This window comes from Nannospalax galili, unplaced genomic scaffold (genome assembly GCF_000622305.1).
Source record: "Nannospalax galili isolate Female #2095 unplaced genomic scaffold, S.galili_v1.0 scaffold578, whole genome shotgun sequence".
Lineage (NCBI taxonomy): Eukaryota > Metazoa > Chordata > Mammalia > Rodentia > Spalacidae > Nannospalax > Nannospalax galili.
In genome coordinates, this window is record NW_008342282.1 from 6442194 (window position 1) to 6465456 (window position 23263).

Here is a 23263-nt window from a genome sequence, read left to right on the forward strand (position 1 = left end):
CCATAGAACTTCATCTGTCCTTAACTAGAAAAACAAAAATTTTAAACTATGTATTTTTATTTAGCTCAAGAAATTTAGGTGCCTGGGCAAAGATCTCTCAAAAAAATGTTTTGTTTGCCAAATGAGCTGAATATCTATCTGCTCATGAGTATGTCCTTTACTTTGAAGCACCAATAGGCATCAAAAGTGCTTGCTTTTATTTCACAGAGCTAGGGTTTCCATAAAGTAAGTGCTTGCATGGAATTTTCTTTTTTAGTTACATTTACTTATTTACTTCTGTGTATGCACACATGCCATGATGTACGTGTGGAGGTAGGAGGGCAGCTTGTGGGAGTTGGCTCTCTCTATTGTAGGGCCCCCAGAGATCAAACTCAGGCTGTCAGGTTTGGTAACAAGTGCCTCTACCTGCTGAGCCATCTCACCAGCCACTTGGGTAGAATTTTTAACTAGCCTACTGATGGTGTATTTAATTAAGCAAAACATAACAATGTATGTTTACATCACCCTTTTATTTCATAGTTAGAAATAATACAGTTCCACAGGGCAAATAATAAATAACGATGTTTAATCATTAAATGTAAAAATCCCAACTCTTTGGCATCTGATAGGATTCTATTTCTTGTCAAACTAATGACTCTATAGATATAGTTAATCTTAGTGATCATTCATCAATACAATATGTTACAAAGGTGCAATTTACTTTAAAATAGACAACAGGTGAAACTTTTCAGCCCACCAAGAAATCTGATCAATTCAGTAAGACATGAGGCAGTCTCCAAATGGCTCTTTCACACATCCTACCACATGGTTTGCCTTTATGAATGTGTTATAAACATTAAGAGTTCCTGGGGCTTTCTAATATTTATTCTGCTCTGAATAATATTTGTTGTTCATTCTGGAAAAAGGAAAATCACAACTGTTCCAGGAATGACCCACTCATTAACTGTGATCTTATTTTATAAGCAAGGTTGTTAACCCCTAAGAAACTCAGTGCCCAAAAGAAAACACAAAATATGTAGTTCTGCATTGCCAGAAATACCATATCAGTAATAAATTGCACCTTTAAGAGTCAAAAAAGAAATAGAAATGTTTACAAAAGGTAAGTTACATCCATTTTTCCCTAAAATATAATCAAAGAATAGTTGAGTTGTATATGTTATTGAAGGCAGAGACTTATTTCTTTAGCAACAAATTAAACCAGTGCAATTGACATAAATTGTTAAGTAATCCAGGATTAGCCCATTAAAATTGTAGAAGCACTTCAGGCTCCTACACTAATCCCAGAAACTAGAATTTCACTGAGCACTGTGCTGCAGAGAACTAAAACTAGGATGACCCAATGCCATGCTGAGTGGTATAACTTCATACTTAAGTTTAAGCATTCGATAGTTAAAATCATGAGATCCTCTATTAAAGTTCCATTCACTTACAGGAATTTCAGATGCAAATAGTACTAAGCCGACAATCACAGCTAAGAGAATCCTTTCCATTTTAAAGTTCCAGGTGGATTTTAAATTAAAAAATTAGCACTAAGGAAACTTTTTCAACTTATGAAAACTTCAGATTGGAAACTTTCTGGAAAAGCTTCCCACCCACTACCCATTGTAAAATAAATACTTTGTATCCCAAATTTAATTTTATTAAGACACACTTTAATAATGCTATAAAGGAATATTTTACAGCCAGAGATCAATAACTTTCCATGCGGAAATAAAAAATTCATTGCTCAATATTATTATTGAGGCAAGTGAAGAAAGATTATTTTCTTAATCTGAAATGTTAATTGTTTTCAGTGCAAAACCAGTTATAAAATATTTAAACTCAATATTTAAAAATAAAAAGTGGTCCAATTCAGCAATGTTCAAGTTCTAAATTTCATAAAACAAATCATTACATACATTTTATAGTAAAATACAGAGATCCAAGAAGTACTTAAGTACTTAAGATATAAATTTCTAATGAATCATACCATGTCAGCAATAATCAAGCAGGTAACATTCCCAATTTGAGTGTCAGAATCATAAAGATGAAATTACTGCACCAAAGCCTTTTCCTAGCTAAAAAGCTATGCAAACTAATGATCAACATTCAGTTTTCTTTGCAGTTGCGTGCTCTAGAATGATATCCCCCCCGCCCCAAGTACCTGTGATTTCATTCCTGTATCCAAAACTTGATCTGAACAATTTTTATGTTCCAGGAACACTTAACTGATATAACCATCTATAATGTGAAGGGTCAGGTAGAGTACGACAGCAGGTTTTCTCTAGCCGAGTACAGGCTGACCTAAAGTGGTTTCAACTCTCTGGGAGTCATTCATGTATTATTCCTAGCAAACACTCGATCCCCTCGGAGAGTTAGATGTTGAAGCTGGTACTGTAGTACTTCTGTGTCAGCTGGCTCCTTGATGCTCATTTTATCTAGATTGAGGTAGTCCAGAGATTTGGAGTGAGCCCTCTTACCTTTAAGAAGACAAAGAGGCAAGGGCCCATGGAGGGCCTTGTAAGGTTCATAAGGTAAAGATTTAGTGCACTTGTCTCCTGAGCTGGGCATCCTCCTTCGCCTCCTGCCATTGACAGCTGGAATCTCGTATGGCTGATAGTACCTACTTCTGGTTTTATACAAGCGAGAGGAACGCGCAAGTCCTGCGTCCAGCTGTTTGGAGCGCAACGGAGGCATAGCTTCTCCCTTGCTCTCTTCCCCTCCTGTGCACTTCTGGGCTAACTTCAGGAGTTCTTCACCAGTTGTGAAGCCAACCAGATAGTTAGAGTCCATGTGGAGGATCTGATAGCCTGACACAGTCCGACGCATAGGTGAGCAGGGAGTGCTAGAGCAGCGGGGCTTCTCTGCCTCTGCCTTTCCTGGTGAGCTTCCCTCAGTCACCGGCAAGGGCAGGGTGCTCAGAGTACTTCTGGACTCGCCATTTATATCTACTTCCATTTTAGGCACCACTCTGCACACTCCTAAAAGTAAACAGACTCAGATTAGAGAAGTATAATGCACAGCTTTGGGCCAAGCCTGATCTCTTAGAGTGTAACACTTTTCAGATTGATTTCTTTATCTGTTAAATACCTCAGAGCAGGCATGAAATGACCACTCCCATTCCACCTTCAAACACTCGCAGGCAGGTAAATGAAAGTCAGAAGTGCTGTGGAAAGTCCAGATGGAGAAGAAAAGAGACAACACCACTTCTCCAAGTATAGCACTCTGCTCAACCACATAAAGTTTACATAAAGTGCCTTGATGCACTAAGCAAATTCCATACAAATCTCAGCATTAAGCAAAGACAAGCGAGCATACATTCACAATCATTTAAATTTGACTTGAAAATTTAATTTTCCCTCATTTCACTTAGAATAAGTAAATGCTCAGCTCTTTAATCCTGTAATTCTTTCCAATTGTGCCTAAGGGGAATATAATACAATTAATTGACCAATTTCTGCAAGGAATCAGTCTACTTAGCAATAATTCTGAGGCTATGGAGGAGTATTTGGAGGACGTTCAGAAAACCTTATAAATGTTCTTCCTTTGAAATATCCAGTGAATTAAAGAAAGTAATTTTGAAGTTGAAAAGTTAATTCTTGCTACTAAAAGAGTAAAGTATTCAACATTACCTAGCTGCAAACCCAGCAAGCTATAATAATGCCTGGCCTGGCAAGGTACACCCATGGGTGCAATAGTGGCACAATGTTATGGGAGTAATCAACCACTTTCTGATTGACTTTAAGGCCCACTCCTAAAGATGTAGCCCATACCTGGCACTGTTACCAGGGCCAAGAACCAGTGGCTAGACAGGTCACAGATTGTTTGGGAGAACCTACTACTAATATTCTACTAAATGGACATGGTATCAAAATTTCTCCTGAGGCTGGAGAGATGGCTCAGCCTCCAGCTGACTGGACTTAAGAACACTGACTGTTCTTACAGAAGACCCAGGTTCGAATCCCAGCACCCACATGGCAGCTAACAACTGTCTGTAACTCCAGTTCCAGGTGATCCTATAGCCTCATCTGTCAGCTGAGGGCATTGCACGACACGGGTGCACTTACCTACATGTAGGCATAACACTCGTACACATAAAATAAAAATAATAAATATTTTAAAAAAATAAAATTAAATTACTCCTAAGGAGTTTTTGCTATGCCAATATATTAGTGCATCTCTCAATCCTCTCAACCCTCATCAGAAAAACTTCTTGCAGTAGATGGGAGTAACACAGGGACCCACGATGGATCAACATGAAGAGAATAAGACATTCAGAGTTCTCAACCCTAAAAGAGACACCTATATCATACCCGTTGCCCCAAGGCTCAGGGATCTTTGTGGAAGAGGGTGTAGAAAGACTGTAAGAACCGTAAGTGGTGGATAAACGACAAAGAAACAGTGTTCTCCATACAGCAGGCAGATGCATGTATGAACTCACAGCAATGTGACAGCATGTGCAAGACCTTTTCAAGTTCAAGCCAGACAAAATCCCAGCATGGAGGAGAAGGGGAAGTGAACATGAAGTCCCACTTCTACCTGAGGCACTACTGACACCTGACAGCTGCTGAGAAGGAAGAGTCAGTCAGTCTTCTTCCATCGTGTGAGCCCTGCTATGCTGACCACACTCCAGGGCAGGTTCTATACCCAAGAGGATTTGAGCAACACAAATTGGACTTGATGGGGGAAAAAACAAAACAAAATTAAACAAAACAAAAAGTTAGGTATATAGGGAGGTGGGGGTGGATCTGGGAAGAGCTGGGGGAAAAGAAATATCAAAATGCATTGTATGAAGTTCTCAAGAATTAATAAAAATATTTTTAAAAACTATTAATCCTAAGCCCAATATAGCACATAACTTTTAATATTAAACATATGTGAAACACCAAATGTTATTTTATATGTCTACTTCATCATAGAGCAGATCAAGTTGACAGTTGTTTTACTTTACAATACCTAAGGCAATATTCTTTTCAACAGCTTTATAAATGGCATAGTGACTCACAATGAACAATAGTACTGTTCACTGCAATTATCACTTTACGTAGTTTGGAAAACCCCATTGACAGAAGTGTCATGAATAATGGCTAGGTTCCTAGAAAACTGCAGATAATACAAATTTTGGAAAACAAAATGATAGGGGAAACAGAAATAATGTCATTTTTGAGAAACTAATTTTGCTTGAATTTCAGTTGGAAGCAGGTTATACTTTTAAGAAAGCATCTCAGAACACTAATCAAAATGTCAAATAACTAAGTTTAATATGAAAAATTTACCAGAAAAGGCAACTGTTATATCACACAATTCTTGAGATCTTTTATAAAACAAGCAAATATTTCCTAATGGAGGAATCTCCTAAAGGTTTATCATTCATTTAAATTCCAGTTAATTAGAAAACTAAAATCAAAGGAAATAAAACAGAAAACTCCTGAACTTTGTTCCTTCACTTGCAAATTCTACTTTCCTTCTTTAAAAGACTGTGAAGGTATGAGCGGCCACCTGTCTTCAAGGTAGCCCCCACATGCAGCACAGCTGAAACCAAACATCCACAAAGAGGGCTGCAACAGAGCATCAGTGGGACCATCGCACAGATCACTTTTACTCTCAATCTTAAGACTATGTCCAATTTTTATTTAGCCAAAATGCCCTCTCAGGATCTTTTTCGATATAAAGTAAGTAGTTTTATATTATTTTGTGACTATAAAAATAAATTGCTATTCCATGGTGCAACTTGTTTTGCTACTGAAAGGATCTGACTGTGACAGCTCAACTAGAGAAGTTTAGGGGCCCACACCCAGTTTTTTGGTAAACAAATATTTGACCTAAGCCAAGAGATAAATTAACCCTTTGTTTCTCACTAATTCTAATTCTGTAGCCTTAGAAAATTACAAGAGGGCAGATCCAAGGACTCCAACCTATGCACCGAAGGGCAGCTATGGCAGGAATTCAATCTGATACTTCATCTTGAAAGGCAAGGCAACAAGGGTTGGCTAGGGCCAAGCAACCAGAGACATGGAAGAAACAGAAGCACATAAACAAAGTGCCCTAGCCAGGGACAGCCACCAGGTTAGTGACAATGTGGCCATTTGCCCCAAGGGAAGCACTGTTCTGTTTATTCCCAGTCTGGCACTCCATGGTAACTCATGATTTTCTACCAAACCCCTCATTCTCACTTAATATGTGATAAAATTCATAATAATCATGATTTCAGATCTTATATACTCTGAATTTGGGTAATAATCCCTATTGACACTGTGCTGAAATACATCTCTCTTGCCTAGTATATGGAAAAACTTCTAAGCAGGTTAACAAAGTACAAAGATGCAAGGTGTGAAGTGAAGGCACAGGCCTCTGTGGTCAGTAGGAACACCAAGGGTTTGTTGCAACACTAAACCAATTCTGCTGTACAAAGGCAAACACTGGGAATTTTCAGATTCTCTTGGGGCTGAAGACAAAGGTAGTAGGATACAATGGTTTAGAGGAATAGACAGAAATAGTACATCATTCCTGGAAAATTAGGAAAGAGAAGAAAGTAGGTGAAGAAATATACAAAGGTCGAACTTTTGACATGCCATGAAACACACTGTTAGATGAAAACTCATCATCAGTAAAGGTTACAGTAGTCAGTAACACAGTAAGCGATATCACCTACCTGGACAAAACTATCCAAATACATCTTCAGACATCTACATTGGAGAGAATGACCTAACTTTTTAAGTAGAAGAAACAGATGTGACTGGTATGAAAAACCTATTACATCTTTCTTGGGCAGACAACAGACTCAATATAGAAAGCACTTTTAAAACAGAAATTACAGAAATAATCACTTCTAATATCCTATAACACAAACATCTAACACCTAAGACCAACGTGAAACAGGTCAACTTTTGTGGAAACTATCAGGATGACAGTCTCACAGCACTGGATTAGAATGCCCATTTCAAATGTTATACATGCAGCACCTCCTGTTAAACTTGTCATGAGGCAATTTGAAGAGCTGGAAAATGTTTGCACACTTCAGCCATGAAGCATTCATACTCAACAAAGAGCGAATCTCAAAACAGCCTTTCAGGTGGTTTTGCTGATCTCCATGGTATACTGACTGTCATATGAAGAGCATCTTTCAAGCCTTGATACCCATGCAGCGACCGGGTCTCTAACCAACTGCTCACTGTGTTTATTAGTGTGTTAATTGTATGAGAGAATGGGTTTCACTGACCCTTTCATACATGTAAGTAATCATGTTCGTCCACCCTCCCCTTCCTTCTGGTCCCCTTCCAACTCCTTAAAAGTCTCCCTCCACCTTCCATGTTTTTCCCCATATACAAGAAAGAATGTGATACTGTGAATCTACTTTATTTTCCCTAGCACAATGATCTCTGGCTCTTTTGACTTATACCTTATTCTTCTAAGAATACCTACTTAGGCAGCGCTTCTGAGAAAGCCGAGTTTCAGAAAGAGAACCCTGAGAGGCAAACATTCATTTTTATTTGGACAGAAGGTGAACCAAACAACAGTACAACTCCTGTTCTTCAATGTGGCTGAAATGAAAACATTCTGTGTTACTGAATTCCTGAGAATTTCTTGACTGTGTTTAAACACTGAGGGAAAGTCTGAGGAATATAGAATCAATTTTCTCCAGTCATTTGCTAAATACACAGGAACTATTCCATCTGAAGAAAATGCCTAGGTGTCTTTTCTAATCCGTGTGTGTGTGTGTGTGTGTGTGTGTGTGTGTGTGTGTGTGCCAAGACTACTCCAAGGCAGCCCAACCCCCAACAGTGTAAGCTGAGACAATACAGGGTCACACCACCACACCTAGAAGCACATCATGAGACACAAACTTTTCCATGGGAAATATCTTTCTCTTTGTGTGTGCTGGGAACTGAACCCAGGGCCTCATGCATACTGAGTGCAGGCTCTCTCACTGACCTGCTTCCTTGCTCCCAAATTTCTTATTAAAAGCATTCAATAGAAAATTCAGCTACAATGACTAAATTTAGAGATGACCTGTGTATCACAGCACATTCCTCAGGATTTACCATGAAAATACTACTATGGGCTTGTTATTTTCAGCAGGCCTACTTATAATTCTGAATTGTATTTCATTTTCTAACCTGTTTCCAAAAGGCTTACTGTCAAGACAGGATTACAAGCATCCTCACAAATACCAGGTCACACCTCTGCAAAAAGCATTACCTCTACTGAACCAATAAACAGAGACTCAAGAAATCATGTACAGAGTCTGGGGAGATGGCCCAAAGGGTAAAATGCTTCTTGTGCAAGCCATGAGTTCAAATCCCCAGCATCCACATAAAGTCAGGTGCTGGAACATCTACAATCTCAGTGCTGGCGGGTAGAGACAGGAAAAGCCCTGGGACTTGGTGGCTTGTCAGGTCCAGGTGAGCTACAGGTCCAGTGAGAGACCCTGTCTCAAAAACAAAGTGGAGAGTGACAAAGGAAGACACCTAATGTCAACCTCTGGCCTCCACAGGGGCACTTATGGGCAGACAAACTCACACCCACCCACCTGTACACACACATGTAACACACACACACACACACACACACACACACACACACAAAAAAAAAAAACAGATCCAATGCTTACTTCTATATTCTAGATCACTAAAGATACTCATTCTTATTTCCATTAATGCCTTTTATATGTACTTAAAGCAAAAAATAAAGACTAGAAATAAAAATTAGGAAAATATTTAACATTACACCAACAGAAACAGCAAAACTCTGTGAATAAAAAACAAGTCTAGAAGAGGGAATAAAATTAGAGGGCTATGGAGAAAGCGCAATAGTAAAATGCTTGCATTGCAATCATGAGGACTTCAGTTTGATCTCGAGACCCTGTGTTAAAACAAGAAAGTGAGTAATCCCAGCACGTGGGAGGCCGACACAGCTGAATCCCTGAGGCTCACTGGCCATGCAGCCTAGCCTACCCAAAAGTGAATTTCATGACTCTGTCTCAAAAAGAATTTTAAAGGTGGACAGCACCTGAGCAACAACAATCAAAACTGTCCTCTGGCCTCCATCCCTCCCCCCCCCCACAAGTACACACAAGCACATGACCATATACATATGTATATACATATACATATACATATACATATACATATACATGCTCCTGCACAAATACAAACATATGGGTACACACATACACACACTAAAGATAAAGAAAGAAAAGTTAGCTTACACTTACATAGTGCTTTGAAAACTGTGTTTTTAGGGAGCTAGAGAGATGGCTCAACAGTTAAGAGCACTTGCTACTCCTGCAGAGGACTGTTTGTTTCCTAGCACCCACATGGTGGCTTACAATTCCCTGGAACTCTGTAACTTCAGTTCTAGGAGACCTGGCACCCTTTTCTGACCTCAGGATCCTGTATACATGTGGTACACACACATACACAACATAGATAATTTTTAATTGTGTTTTTAAACAAGCAAATAAAAAATTTAGATTAGCCTAAAGATGTCTTTTATCACATAAAACATCGAAGAGCTTGTCATGTTGAAGGTGCTACTGTGTATCTTTGAAATACATGAGACTCCATCCAACTAGATGATACTAGATTACATACTACTAATTCTAGTTGCATATTTTGTTCAATATTTTATTTATTTTTATTTTTGTGTATGAATATATTGCCTGCGTATATATAAGTGCACCTGTGTCATGCAATGTCCACACAGGTCAGAAGACAGCATCAGACTCCCTAGAACTAGAGGTACAGATGGGGATGGTTGTTAGCTGCAATGTGGGTGCTGAGAACTAAACTCGGGTTCTCTGAAAGAACAGTCAGTGCTCTTAATTGCCGAGCCATCTCTCTAGCCCCTAGTTGCATATTTTAAATAATGGCTGAAATAAAAAAGAAAGCAGTCCAACCTATAGAATACAATGATCAAAACTGTAGCATGTGTAGTGTCTCTGAGCCCTTCACTATTCTCCAAAAAGACAAGCCTTCTAAACTTGGGGCACAAATACCAATAGTTTAAAAGTACAGTTAAGTGCCTTAGCGCCTTAGAACTGAAAGAGTTTTATAAATGCTATACAAAGAACGCTTTTTGAGGAACACTGGATCCTAACAGCTGTACTTCATCTAAAAACTCAAACAAATTCATTGATTCATTAGCCTTCCTATTACAAATATTCATGCATCATTAGTGTAACATACCCACTAAAAAAATTCCAATTCCCTGAAGCTTTAGCTGAGATATCAAAAGACATGGAATTCCATGGTTAGAGTCTATCAACATATATGTTGGTCTTCTTTGCTCCTTTCTCTTAATATACCTTTGCTCTTCTCTGTCATAAACGCTAATAGTAGATTACCATAAATATTTTTCATGATAGAGTGGTTCTGGTAAGGTCTGGGTATAACAGAACATTCATGAAGAGAAAGGATAGCCAAATTTTGTAAAAGGACAAGCTGATAACCCAAGCTTACCTGGAGGTATAAACTACAGTCAACTCTTCGGCTGCAACTGCTTGAGACACTGACAGATACACTCTAAGAAACAGATCTACTTACTATACGACAGAGCTCCATCTTACTTGCTACGTTAAAGAACTGCAGAAATACCTCAAAGGGCCTTGAGTCCATGACCATTCTATAAGCACCTTTCCCACCCAGATCCTTCCTGCTCCTTCCATTCCTCACTGGCCTGCTCCAATGTTTGCTTACTTTTATTATTTTTGTAACCTGTGAATATAATCTACCCATACTGAAAGACATTCAATTCAAGCAATTCACACTGATGCACTGTAAAAGTTAAAATCCCTCTTCACCCCATACCGATGGCAGACACACCTGGAGGAAACCGCTATTAGTATTTTGAGACAGACTAATTTTTCAAGAAAAATCTAAAACTGGCTGAGTGAAAGAACATATGCTTCATAAACTTTTATAACAATTAACACAAGCTTTATGTAAAATGTTCCCATTTTTCACAATGAATGCACTACTTTATATAACCAAAAGTTAATGTAAATACTTTTATAATGTATAATCTTACGGGAGAGTGTCTATTTCTGCTTTTACAGCTTATCAATAGAAACTGCTGAAGAAAGAAAGACTGCGAGCTCAAAGGATGTGTTTGATTTTTCCAAAGGGAAAAGACAAATGAAGCGGGCATGGTTTCCATTCTTTGACCTCAACTCTGATATTTTCACTTCTAACAGACAGATCTTATAAAGAAATTTATAAACTAAATATCAAATTTCTTTCAACAAATGGTAAAAACGTTTACATACAGTAGAAAAATATGTAAAGTGTGCATTTTTAAAGTACTGGGTATAGGGTGTCTTACCCCAACATCAGTTCTGGCTGAGCCTAAAGCAAAGCAAACCACAATGCATGCGTAGGGTATTCTCCATGCCCTAGCACAAGATGTCAAGTGACTACAACCTGCATGTACTATGCACAGCCCAGACACTCTCCAAGAAGTCATATTTCCTGTGCATTTGGACAAAAAAAAAATTGGGGCTTATATAGCAATTTCCATAGCTCCTTAGATCACCTTTGAAAATAGCTGATAATTTCACATCTGTGTGTCATATAGGGGTGTATTCTTGTGTGGGATGTACATCTATGTCTCTGCATGCATGGGGAAGCCAGAGGTCAGGGTCATTCCTAGGAGTCACCTACCTTGATTTTTGTTGTTGTTGTTTTTTGAGATAGGGTCTCCCTTAGGCCTGGAGCTCACCTAATAGGCTAGAATGGATGGCCAGAGTCCCAGGCATCTCCCTGTCTCTGCTCTCCCCAGCGCTAGGATCACAAAGGCATGACTGAACTCCAGTCCTCATACTTGTGTATCTCCCCAGCCTCACAAATAGTTTTTAAGTATTGTTTCCTGGAAATTTTTTATATTTTATTATGTTTATTTTATGTTTGAGTGTATTGCCTGTGTGCATGTAGGTGTACCCATGTCATGCAATGCCCAGAGGTCAGAAGAGGACATCAGATGCCCTGGAACTAAAGTTATAGACAGTTGTCAGCTGCTATGTGGGTGCTGGAAACTGAACCCAGGTCCTCTGCAAGAGCAACCAGTTCTCTTAACCGTTGAGTCATCTCTCCAGGCCCAATCTTCTGGAAAATGTTTTTAAAAGTTGGGTTAACCAAAAACTTCACTCCAGTAATCAAAACACTGCTTCATATGTTTTACTCTGTTTAGTACCACTTAGCAATGCCATGTAAGATGTAACCATCTAAACACACAAAACAAAAAGGCTGCCATAGTAACAAAGGCCTTTTGAAGGGGGACCTGAAATAAGCAGTGCAGAACAGAACTGCTCTTTGGTAAGAGCCTAAGAGTCTTGAGATTTGTTTCTTATCTTGGAGGATTCCTGGCCTGTACCGCTACTGTTGGACTGATAAACAGCAGCACCCTGAAGCCACAAGGGCAGAGGTCTGCCAAGAGTCACATGGCCATTTGTGAGCAGAACCACAACCCTGGACTCGTGGCTTGAAGATGCTTTGCACCTTTAATTTCATCATGTTGCAATTCTAGCATGTGGCTCCTAAATGTGTGTTTATAGGGTAAAATCATCCTAGGAACTTCAAAAAATACTGATACCTGAGTCCTATCACAAATCTGTGATGTAACAGAACTGAGATACATATCTTGGGCTCTGAATTAAAAAGAAATAACAACAGCAATAACCCTCCCCCAGGTAATTCTAATATGCATATAAAATTTTAGAATTTGTCAGATATATCATAGCTAACAGAAGAATTTCACTTCTCTAATTTCCATCTTTCTAAAAGTCACTTTGGAGGGTGGAGAGGTGACTCAGGGGTTTAATGCTGCTAAACTGGCTGCTGTTGCAGAAGACCCGGGTTCACTTCCCGGCAACCGCATGGCGGCTAACAACTGTCCCTAACTTCAGTTCCAGGGGATCTGATGCCCTCTTCTGACTTCCGTGGGCATTACATGCATGGTGCACTTACATACAGACGAAATAATAGTCATACACATAAAATAAAAATAAATTCAAAATAGTTTAAGTCACTTTGGTGGACATGTCTGCTTACACTAATAACCAATCCCTAAAGCCTTCTAATTTACTGTTTCTAATCTACTGTAAGTTGAAAATATCTGCTAACCAAACTTACTAAAATTAAATATGAAATGAAAATAAATCTGTTCTGAGATTTGAGCTCCATCTGTGAGCTACTTAGGAGTCTTTGCAGGTACAGTTACTTTGGATAACAGTTTAGCAGTTTCTTATAAAAGTGAATAATGTTTATTAAATAACAAGCTACCTCACTCCTAGGTATTTACTTAAGGGGGAAAATAAAGAAAGTTAATGTTCACATGAAGACCTGAAAATTAGTATTTATAACACTATCACTCTTAATTACCCAAACCTGGAAACAATCCAAAAACTCACCTCAGGAAACAGATGGATAAACTGTGAGGCAAGCATACAATGGAAGACCAGTCAGCACCAAAGAGGTGCAAACTAGGAGTCCACCAACTGAAAGACATTTGCAGAAAAGCTATATGCCACTTGATTTAATTCATATGACATTCTGGAAATGGAGAAATAACCAGGCCAGAAATAAATCAGATTGACCAAAGTTAGGATGGGAGAAAGTACACACTACAAAGGAGCACAAGGGAATCTGGGGGTCAAAAAATATGTCTATGAATTGGAGCAGTTATTACACAACCAGATACATCTATCAAAACACTTCAATTTTATAAATTTTATCATGTACAAGTTATTGTTCAATAAATCTGACATTACAAGTAAAAAAGGTTTCTGTAACATGATTTTCAAATTTTACACGGTTCTCTACAACTTTTAAATTTCTTGGCTATGTAGCCTCAAGGTCAAAAGGAAACTGAGTGGTCATCTGCATATGTCTGATCACCTTCAATAACAAGTGACTCACTGCTTCCCAAGTTGAATCATTTTACCTTGTGTAGCCCTGCCAGAATGCTACTTTACCTGAAAATATAAGACGCACACAGAAATATGACATATACACCTATATGCATATAGACAGTCATGTAAATATGCATATATTCCTATAGCTTCCAACCCACTGCTTCAAGTTTATTTCAGGTTGGTGTTAGTGACCCAGTTGCATTCTTTCCAAATGTACTACAAATTTTAGATCTTGTTCCTCTTCCTAAAAACTAGAACTTTTAGTATTGTTTTCAGTTTTTCAACATGCATTTTTGAGGCAGGAGAGATGATGGCTTGGCAGTTAAAGCACAACCACCTGTACCTCTAGCTCCAGGAGATCTGACAACTTCTTCTGACTTCCACAGACACTGCACTCAAGTGCAAAGGCACGTAATTACAAATAAAAAGAAAATCTTTAAAGTGCATTTAAATACATTAGGTATGCTACATCACTTAACAATATGAGAAGTGGCTTCTTCCCATCATTCTTTTAAATCATCCTGCTTCTGACTGACCATTCAGAAATCACTTATTATAAAGCTGCCTTTTCCAAGGATGTTGACCTCTCCAAGTGAGTCAAAGCAAGGAGAAACAAAGATATGAAGAGCAGAGAGTCACAGTAATATAGCTCTAAAAATGCTGAAGAGCTACAAAGGCTATTATTAATTATTTTCCCCTTGAAAGACTTGAGGTCACACACAACTATGTCAGCATAAACATAAGGCATGGCGGGAAAGACAACTAAAAGAAGACAAGAGCATTATGTATTTTTAACAGTTTGAATTCACAGTACAATAAATGAAAGGATGGTCACACTTATAGTCAAGGGTACACAACTATGTGAAAATTATTCTCCTTTCAGCCACTGAATTATGTGTGACAATATATAACTAGAATGTTTTGAAAATTACTTCAGTAATTTTGAGATTTAGTATTTTACTGAACTTTCCCTCAAACCTGAACATTTCTTTCTATCATATTCTGAAATACTATCTCCAGTAACTGCTTTACTGTACCAGAATTTCAAAAAAAGGAAAAAATATACTAAAGCATCAGATATTTCAAATACTTTTAGCACACTGCAATAATAAATTCAGTTATAACCACTGAAATTTTATAATTCTGGTACACATAACTGTAGTAATACACTGGCATTTCATTTTAACTATTCATCTATGTAGTCTTTAAAGCACAGTATGGTATTACAATCACATAATGGTTAATATACAGAAAAAGCAAAATGTGACTTACCAGACTAAATCCCAGAAGATGTCACTGTACAATTTCCAAAGAGTCCCAAGGGAGCACAGGCATAATAATTTTTCTTCTGTACTCCAGATACTAAACATGAAACACAAAAATAAGCCTGTAATTCAACGAGTAACAATTTATAAAGCAATTAATTATATCAATTCTACCTGCAAAACAGGATGAAACCAGCAGGAGGTGCTAACACCGGGTACAGGTTATATAGGATACAAGAATTAATTCAATTAAAAAGGAGTTCTGAGTTTGGTTGGCTAAATGCATCCTCAAACATCTTAATATGCTCCTCACCATATCACACTGTTTAAACTCTACCCAAACTCAGAGTACCTAAGTAGACTAAATAAACACACAAGAAAATCTCAAGGCTTACATGTTGGTTTTATCCTACTGATGTGTTCAAAAGATTCTACAGGAAAAAAGGAATGGTGAGGCTGGCCTAAAAGAATGGGCCTTTTCCTCTGGCCTTGCTAAGAACTCTGTCTCCTGACCTTGCATAAATAGCAATCTCTAAAATAAGGCCAATCACACCACGCTCCCTTCTTAATAGAGTGGTTATGTGGATCAAGTCTGCTAGGTAAGGGGATGTGTTTTCCATGCTGCAAAGCCCTTTACAGATCTTATTATTATGCAATTAATTTTGGTGTCTGCTCACTTGAACTATAAAATAGCAATAATAAAAATCCTTTGTAAAGACTGCTTTGAGGTACATAGTTGGAAGGCTATTGGAAGACACTGAATTCTAACATAGGGAGAATGTGTTTGCCCAGGAATGTGCTTATGGAGACAAGATGTCAACACGTGTCTTCCTCTTCCCTTACCTTATTTATATTTATTTATTTGGTACTAGGGATTGAACACACCCTCACACAACCTAGACAAGAACTCTGCCACAGTGCTGTATCCCCAGGCCTTCTACCATTTTTTTTTTTTTTAAGAGAGGGTCACTAACTGAACTTGCAGCTCACCAACTGAGCTAGGCTAGCCAGCCAGGAAGTTCCTGGAATCACCATTTCTTTCCAGAATCACACGGGTTAAAGAGACAGATTGCCACACCCAGCTTTTACCTAGATGCTAGGGATCAAACTCCGGTCCTCCTGCTTGCACAGCAAATATTTTACCCACTGAGCCATGTCCCCAGCCTGGAAAACATTGTTTAAAAGACAGAAAAATCAGCTCACTCAAGGTTTCTAGCATCCATTCCAAGCCATCCTCCTCTTACCCGGGGAATTAATGTGTAAGACAATCTATCTTTATCTCTTGCATTCCCTGGTTAATTGGGTTAATTTGTTGAGACCAAGAAAACTCCCCAAAGACCTTTTCAACTTGTAAAAGTTTCACTGGTTGTGAAGTATTGTGACATTGTACTCAACTCAAGGGGAGGTGCTCAAAAAGTAGACAGGATTGATTTTATCCACATAGGTGTGCAGAGCCTAATAACGCAGCACAATGATGAGCCAACCTGTTCTCAGACTGAACACAAACAGCAACCAGCAACAGAAAAAGCCAAGGGTCTGCCATTTTGTTTATTTTTTTCTAAGCAGCTCAAAAAAGTTTTAGCCAAAAGAAATGGATAATTTACTGAATTAAAAATATTTTGCTTGAGAAACTAGAAATAGCTAAGCAACAAAACTAGTACTTATTAGCCACTGGAATGTCTTCAGATATTGATAACAGACATGTTTTATTTCACTTATTTTGCCACCAACTACTACTAAATTCCAGACCTGTAAGTCTGCATAGTTAACACTCAGACCTATGGTAGCACCAAATGAAGCTTCTAGTTGTAACAGAAAATGAAACAGATATCTGCTTCCTAATGAAAACAATTGTTCTATATAATTACCCCCAAAGAATTTCCAGAATATTGTTATGAAGTTCACATTGATATATTAAGTAAATAGATTTTAATGGTGCATGAGAGAAAAAGAAACCATTCTTTAAGCATCTTCGAGATGCAAAAAGACATGAATTTATGTGATATAATCTTTACTCCACAAGGAAATCATTACTAACCCCACTTCAAAGTATTCAGTCAAATATGGTTGCTTGAGAGTTGGTGCAGGAACCTGCACTCAGTCTAGTCTGGCTCCCAGTCCAGTTGTTCATCTTCACACTCACATATAAGCACAGCCTCACCCATCAACATGCTCCTGAAAATGTACATTAAGTATTTCTGTAAGTGGAGTCCTATTCTAAGTTTTTAGGGAAGCATTTCATCTGAAAGCTATATTACCTCATTTCTGAAATGATGGGGGTGGGGCAGTTTCTAATACTAGTTCCAGGGTTATTTCCAACTTGAAAATAGGATTTTAAAGTACAGAGGAATCTTATACAAAATCCTTCTAAGCCATACACTCTCTCGTAAGTGCCTTCCAAGTTTATATATATATATATATATATATATATATATATATATATAGCATCATAGTGTAGTTACTTGACACGCGCTCTCCGTATATATATATATATATACACATGCACACATTTGGTCTTTTTGAGACAGGGCCCCCCTGTTGCCCCCAGCTGACCTAGAACTTGCTATATAGACCAGGCTGGACTCGATCTTACAGAGGTCTCTGCCTGCTTCTGCGTCCTGAGTGCTGGGATTAAAGGTATTTGCAACCATCCCCAGCCCAAATTACTTTTTTCATCATAAATTATCAAGCATGGGGCCAGCCAGATGGCTCAGCAAGTAAGGGCCCTTGCCACCAAGCCTGACAACCTAAATTCAATCCCTGAAACCCACAAAACAGGGGACAACCAACTGCCACAAAGTGTCCCCTGACCTCCACATGCAGGCCATAGCATGCTCACACCCCCACACAAAATAAATAAATGATAAAAAGTTTCAATAAGGCAGGAAAAATATCTTAAAACTTGCTGGCTGTTAGCTAGTCTACATTTTGATGCCAGAGCTGCATAATCATAAAGTGACATGGATTTGACTTAAGACTCTTAGAAATTTAGATGGAAAGTAAGAAGAAATATTAGAAGAGAAAAAAAAACTGAATGTCTTGATTCTAAATAAAGATAACTTTGAAAGTCTTACATCTCATTTCAACTTCACATAATTTATGCCAAGCATTTGGTGGCATATTCTTTCCAAGTGTTCAGATGCACTGGAAGAAATATATTCTTTCAAACATTTTTTTTCAGCACTGATCTAGAAAGAAACAAATCTAAAACTTCTGTCTGGATTTGAAAGCAGGAAAGCCTCAAAGCAATTACCCATCTGTACTGAGCTGATGAGGAAGTCTAGAAACTAAGTCTATAATTTTGTAATAAACAAAGCATAGTGACTGGTTATCTCTGTTATGCCATTGCCAAGTCAAACATAGAATACGGAGGCCACAGGAGTGACCCAAGGTGAGCCGAGTGCAACAGCTTCACTCCAGGCCTCGTTTGCACTCCTGTCTGACATTGCTGCTTATGCTAAACTGAGCACCACCTGCACACAGGCACAAAGAAGTGGGGAGGTCATGAGAAGAGGAAAAAGGGGACAAGGAAAAATAAATACAGCAGAGAAGAGAAAAAAAAAAGAAGTATAAAGTATACTTTTTAAAGGGTGCCTATGGAGGGACTGACTACAAAATTAATAGCATCTTCCCAAATAGCAATTAAAGTATAATAAAAATTTCTCCCCAAATACACCTTTCAAATAAAATCATCCATTTTCAGAAGACTTTAAGTAATCTCTAACACTCACAAATGATGGATTTATTTGAAGGCTTGGAAAGGGACCAATGGATCTTGAATGAAAAAAAGCATTTCAATGTCTTAAGAAGGACAAAAGCTACGTAGAAACACAGACAGAAGTAATGAGAGCCAAGGATGGAAATACAATGTCTCCAACACCAAGAAGCTGAAACAAACAGAAAGCCCCATGACATTATTTTGTAAACAATGTGATGGGGGGGGGCAATAACCAAGGGCTACCAATGCCTCTGGATAGGGAAGCTATAGGTAACTAAGCAAAAGATACCCAACTACTGATTGCAAGCAAGGCTTCTACAAATAGAAAAGTTTGCAAACACTGACTGGCAACTGTGTGACATTTCTCACACAAGGTGAGAGCTACCATCGCAGTTAAAAGAAGAAAGTCCTTCAAAAGTAATGTCTCAGGTCATAGTTAATACTCTGACATAATTATGTGCACCAACCTCCTGGAACCCTCAAATATCTTAGGATGAAAAGCATATTGTTCCCCTACTCCAAAGTAATACTTAACAGTGGAAAGGCATGGATTTATATAAAAAGCATCTGTCTACTTGTTCCATGGCTTTGCACAGATACTTGAGGAATACTTTTTGAGGTGTACTCACCCAGCCATTCCTTCAATGACTTATTCTGTCAACAATGTTTTTTGAGTACTGTAGAGCACTGGGGCAAATAGAAAAAAATCTAATACCAGGCCAGAGGAAAAGAAATAATAAACATGGAAACACACAAACCTAATAAATCCAACAGTAAGCCTGAATGACACCAGGAAAGCAAAAAAGGCACTGGACTGGTTTTGTCCCAAAGAAAGAAAAGCTCCATATGGTAATTTCAGGTCTATACAAATTCCTTGCCCCCAAATCCATAAATCTCAGTCATTGACCCATATCCATTAACAAAATAACAAGAAAAAAAAACTAGCAAATTCTATTGCTAAAAAAATTGTTAAAATTATAAATCTGGGGGCACTTTGAATTTTGGTAAATAAATCCCAGTAATCATTAAAGATGATTTTAAGGAAAAGGTAGATTTTTAGGCAAATAAATCACCGGTGTAAGTTATGAGTTTTAATTCTCATTCCCACAACACGAGTAGAGGAGGGGGAAGGAAATAAGCTATTTAAGGAGAGACCATTCGGGGGAGGGAAAAAAAAAGGAAAGTTTTAGAACTCCATTTAAATTAGTAAAACTACTTTGGTAATAAAAATATTTTCTGATCTCAAAGACTATTCTAAAAACAAAAGAGGGACCAAAACAATTTTCAAGTGGTGAACACTGAACAGAAATCAAATGGTTTAGCTGTTATAGTACAATACATAAGTGGTAAACAAAATGCTTAGCCAGGTGGTAAGCTCTCATCATAAAGCCTACTTCCAAATCATCTTATCTTTATGCAATCTGTAAAATTAAATCAGAAAAGGCTTTGAAGGGCAGTTGTTAAGTACAGTATTTCTTTTTAAAAACCCTCCTTGACCTTACCAACAAACCATTAGCCTCCCCAACATGGCAGGACAACCCCATAATTGGTTCAGTAAGATATAAATGTGTTCCTCTTTCTGGTATCAGTTCTGGTAATAGCAAATCCCATAAAGAGCACAGGGTTCATTTTGTTCCCATTTCTGCTAGTAAAAATCAAACCCAGGTTACTAACATCAGATTCAAGTTTCACTGTAAATATGTCTGACAGTAACTGAAACTGCAAATCTACATACAGTCTTATAAGAAACCTGCCTCTTTTGGAAGCATAATCACAAAGGCACAGGTGTACCTGGTGGAAGCAACGATCTTCCAGGTACTCATTCTAACAGACTGGTGACAGAAATAAAACTTTTCTCTAAAGGAAAAGGCTGACTCCCACCAGATGATCTAAATCAGGGAAGTTTTAAATGATATTTACAAAATGTTAGTCTCACCATACCAAACACTTTTAAGACAATGTTAACAGGACTCTCCAAAAAATATGAAATACACAAATAAAGTAAGCAAAGTCACTGTTATGTACAAAGTCCATAAGCATATGCCTACATCCTGGAACACTGAATACAAACATTTACTTGTAAACAAGTAAATAAACCAAAAGCCAACCAAAGAAATGCATGCACCAGTTCTTACGAAATTAAGTAGTCTCCGTATTCACTAACGCTTACGTTTCATCCTGTTCATCCGGTGGTTCTAATACAGTTACATAATCGAAACAATGAAATGACTGGAACATTCATTCATTAAACAAAGTAGCACAAGCATTCTCTGTGACCTTGAATTAATGGAGCGCTCAAAGCTTCTGCAATAATAACCAATGCTATGTTTTGAAATAACTGGGAAAATAAACTTCGAGGAGTCATTTCTACTTCCTAGTGTCTATCTAGTTCCACAGACAAACTCACAACCCTAATTATAGGGTGGCTTTTTGAGAAAAACAATGTAAATTGAAGTTTAGTAACGTCAGGGACCTTGTGTAAGAACTGTTCTTTCAGCTAGGAGTAGCAAACACTATAACATGCTGCTGGTTCCATTCTTTCTCCTCTTGGAATGAGTAAAAAGTTCCAGCTTTCCACCTCCAGTTTTACCTGTCTCACAGACACACAAGAAACTGACTCACACAGACACACAGACCGACAGACAGACAGACAGACAGACAGACAGACAGACACACACACACACACACACACACACACACACAGGCTTTGCAAAAATCATCAGCCCACCCGGTGCAAAGTGGCGTGGGCAGAGAAACTGGGAGTCCCTACTGCTGGCTGCACAACACTTGCAAGGGGGAGAGGACTGGCCGTCATTTCCTCGGCGTTCTGGGCTCCTTTCTGGCAGCGCTGTGCAGATTCCACCACTAGAGAGAGTTTGGCAGCTTCACAATGGTCCGCTACTCAAGGTCTGCCCGCCGCCGGCCCTTTCCTGCGCTTCCCACCCGCCCCGAAGTCCACCCGCGACAGGTGGGACGAGGGCGGCGATACCCCAGACTTCTGCCGCTTCCGCTCTGGCCAGCATCGGGGACCAGACCCTCTCCGCGACGCGTCCCCGGGCCTGAAGCCCGTTCGCCCCGCCGCGGGGACCTGGGCCTCGGTGGCAGGTTGCACCCCGCGGACGGCGGGCGAGATGCGGATGCGGCGGCCCGGCGCTACCGGCCGGCATGCAATCTGCGCAGCGCGGGGCGCACGGCAGAGCTACTTCTCAATGGGGCTGGTGGGGCCTGGCTGCGGACCCGCGACCCCCCGAGCCCGCCATGCACCCACACTCCCGCACCTCGGCCCAGGCGAGGTGTCGGGGGTCCCGCACCTCCGCGGCGAGCGCACGTACAACCCCCGCCGCGCTCACCCCCGCGCAGGCCCCCGCACTCACACGCCGCACATTCTCGGCATCGCTGGCCCCACCCCGTGCCTGGAAGCTGCGGGCTCCCCGCACCCCGCGCGGGCCCCACCCAGGTCGCCAGACCCAGGCCATCCGCAGCCCAGCTCCGAGAGCGGCCTCGAAGGGCCGGCGCCTCCGACGCGGCGCCGCCAGCCATCCCGGAGGCCGGGCCAGGCCCCCGCCGCGCCGCAGCCCGCGCGCCCGGCCCCGCACGGAGGCAAGGAGGAAGGGGCGGCGCCGTGCCTGGGGCTGGCACGGTGGGCCGGGACCGGGGCACCCCACACGCGCGCACCCCACCCTTCGGCACCACCTCTGCAGCACAAAAGCTGGCAGAGGAGCGGCCGTCCCTGTACGACGTACCGGTAGCCCAGGGTTCCGCCGGCTCCTCTGCGCCCCGCCGTACACCCTTAGCCAAGGGCGGGACGGGCGCGGGGCTGAGGCGCCGAGATGCGGGCTGAGGCCGCCAGCCACCCAAGCCAGGTGCCCGCTCCTCTCCCACCGCGCGGCGCCAGCTACCGCCCGGCGTAGTCCCGCCTCCTCCGCCTCCGCCCGCCTTTCCTCCTCCTCCCTCTGGCTGCGGAGGCGAGGCTGGGACGCGCTGAGCCCGCCTCCTGCGCCCGCTCACAGGCGGGGAAGGGCGGGCAGCGGGAAAAGGCGCTGCGTCGCCGCCGGAGTCGGAGGCACCGGGAGGGCACCGCGTCTCCCGAAGGCGTGGAGGAGTGGTACCCAAGAGAAACCCTGCGCTTCCCCCACGCACGTCCCCCTCGCAGTCCCGGGAATGCTGACGGTTCCCTTTAAGGGGTGTGCTAAGCTGTGTGGGGATGGTTGTCATTTGAGTTTCTGCTTAAAGGCTCAGCACTGGGTAGAAGTTGAGGAGACCAGAAGCCCATGAAGTTACAAATTATACTGTCAGTCTTAAATAACTACTAAATATCGGTGTGTGTGCATAGCAAATTAAAATTCCAATTCGTTTCATTTTCCTTCTGTTCTCTCCTCCTTTCCTTCCTTC

The 23263-nt window shown here is 40.4% G+C and overlaps 1 protein-coding gene across 4 annotated transcripts; it reads right to left on the bottom strand.

The window, feature by feature from the left end:
• Positions 1-490: 490 nt before the first annotated feature.
• CUNH5orf30 (chromosome unknown C5orf30 homolog) lies at positions 491-22796 on the bottom strand. Of its 4 annotated transcripts, none has more exons than XM_029565889.1 (5): positions 22615-22796; positions 17192-17328; positions 16243-16317; positions 15161-15250; positions 491-2960 (listed from the first exon to the last, which is right to left on the bottom strand). In XM_029565889.1, the coding sequence occupies exon 5, from the start codon at positions 2935-2937 to the stop codon at positions 2314-2316; it is 624 nt and encodes a 207-aa protein (XP_029421749.1). In that variant the 5' UTR covers positions 2938-2960; positions 15161-15250; positions 16243-16317; positions 17192-17328; positions 22615-22796; the 3' UTR covers positions 491-2313. The 4 variants fall into 4 exon arrangements, with proteins under 4 accessions (XP_029421749.1, XP_029421750.1, XP_029421751.1 ...); XM_029565890.1 differs by lacking the exon at positions 22615-22796 and adding an exon at positions 22246-22437; XM_029565891.1 differs by lacking the exon at positions 17192-17328.
• Positions 22797-23263: the final 467 nt, after the last annotated feature.

Coding starts and splice junctions, on each gene's coding strand:
- CUNH5orf30 (XM_008838024.3), bottom strand. CDS start 2,937: ATGGAAGTAGATATAAATGGCGAGTCCAGAAGTACTCTGAGCACCCTG.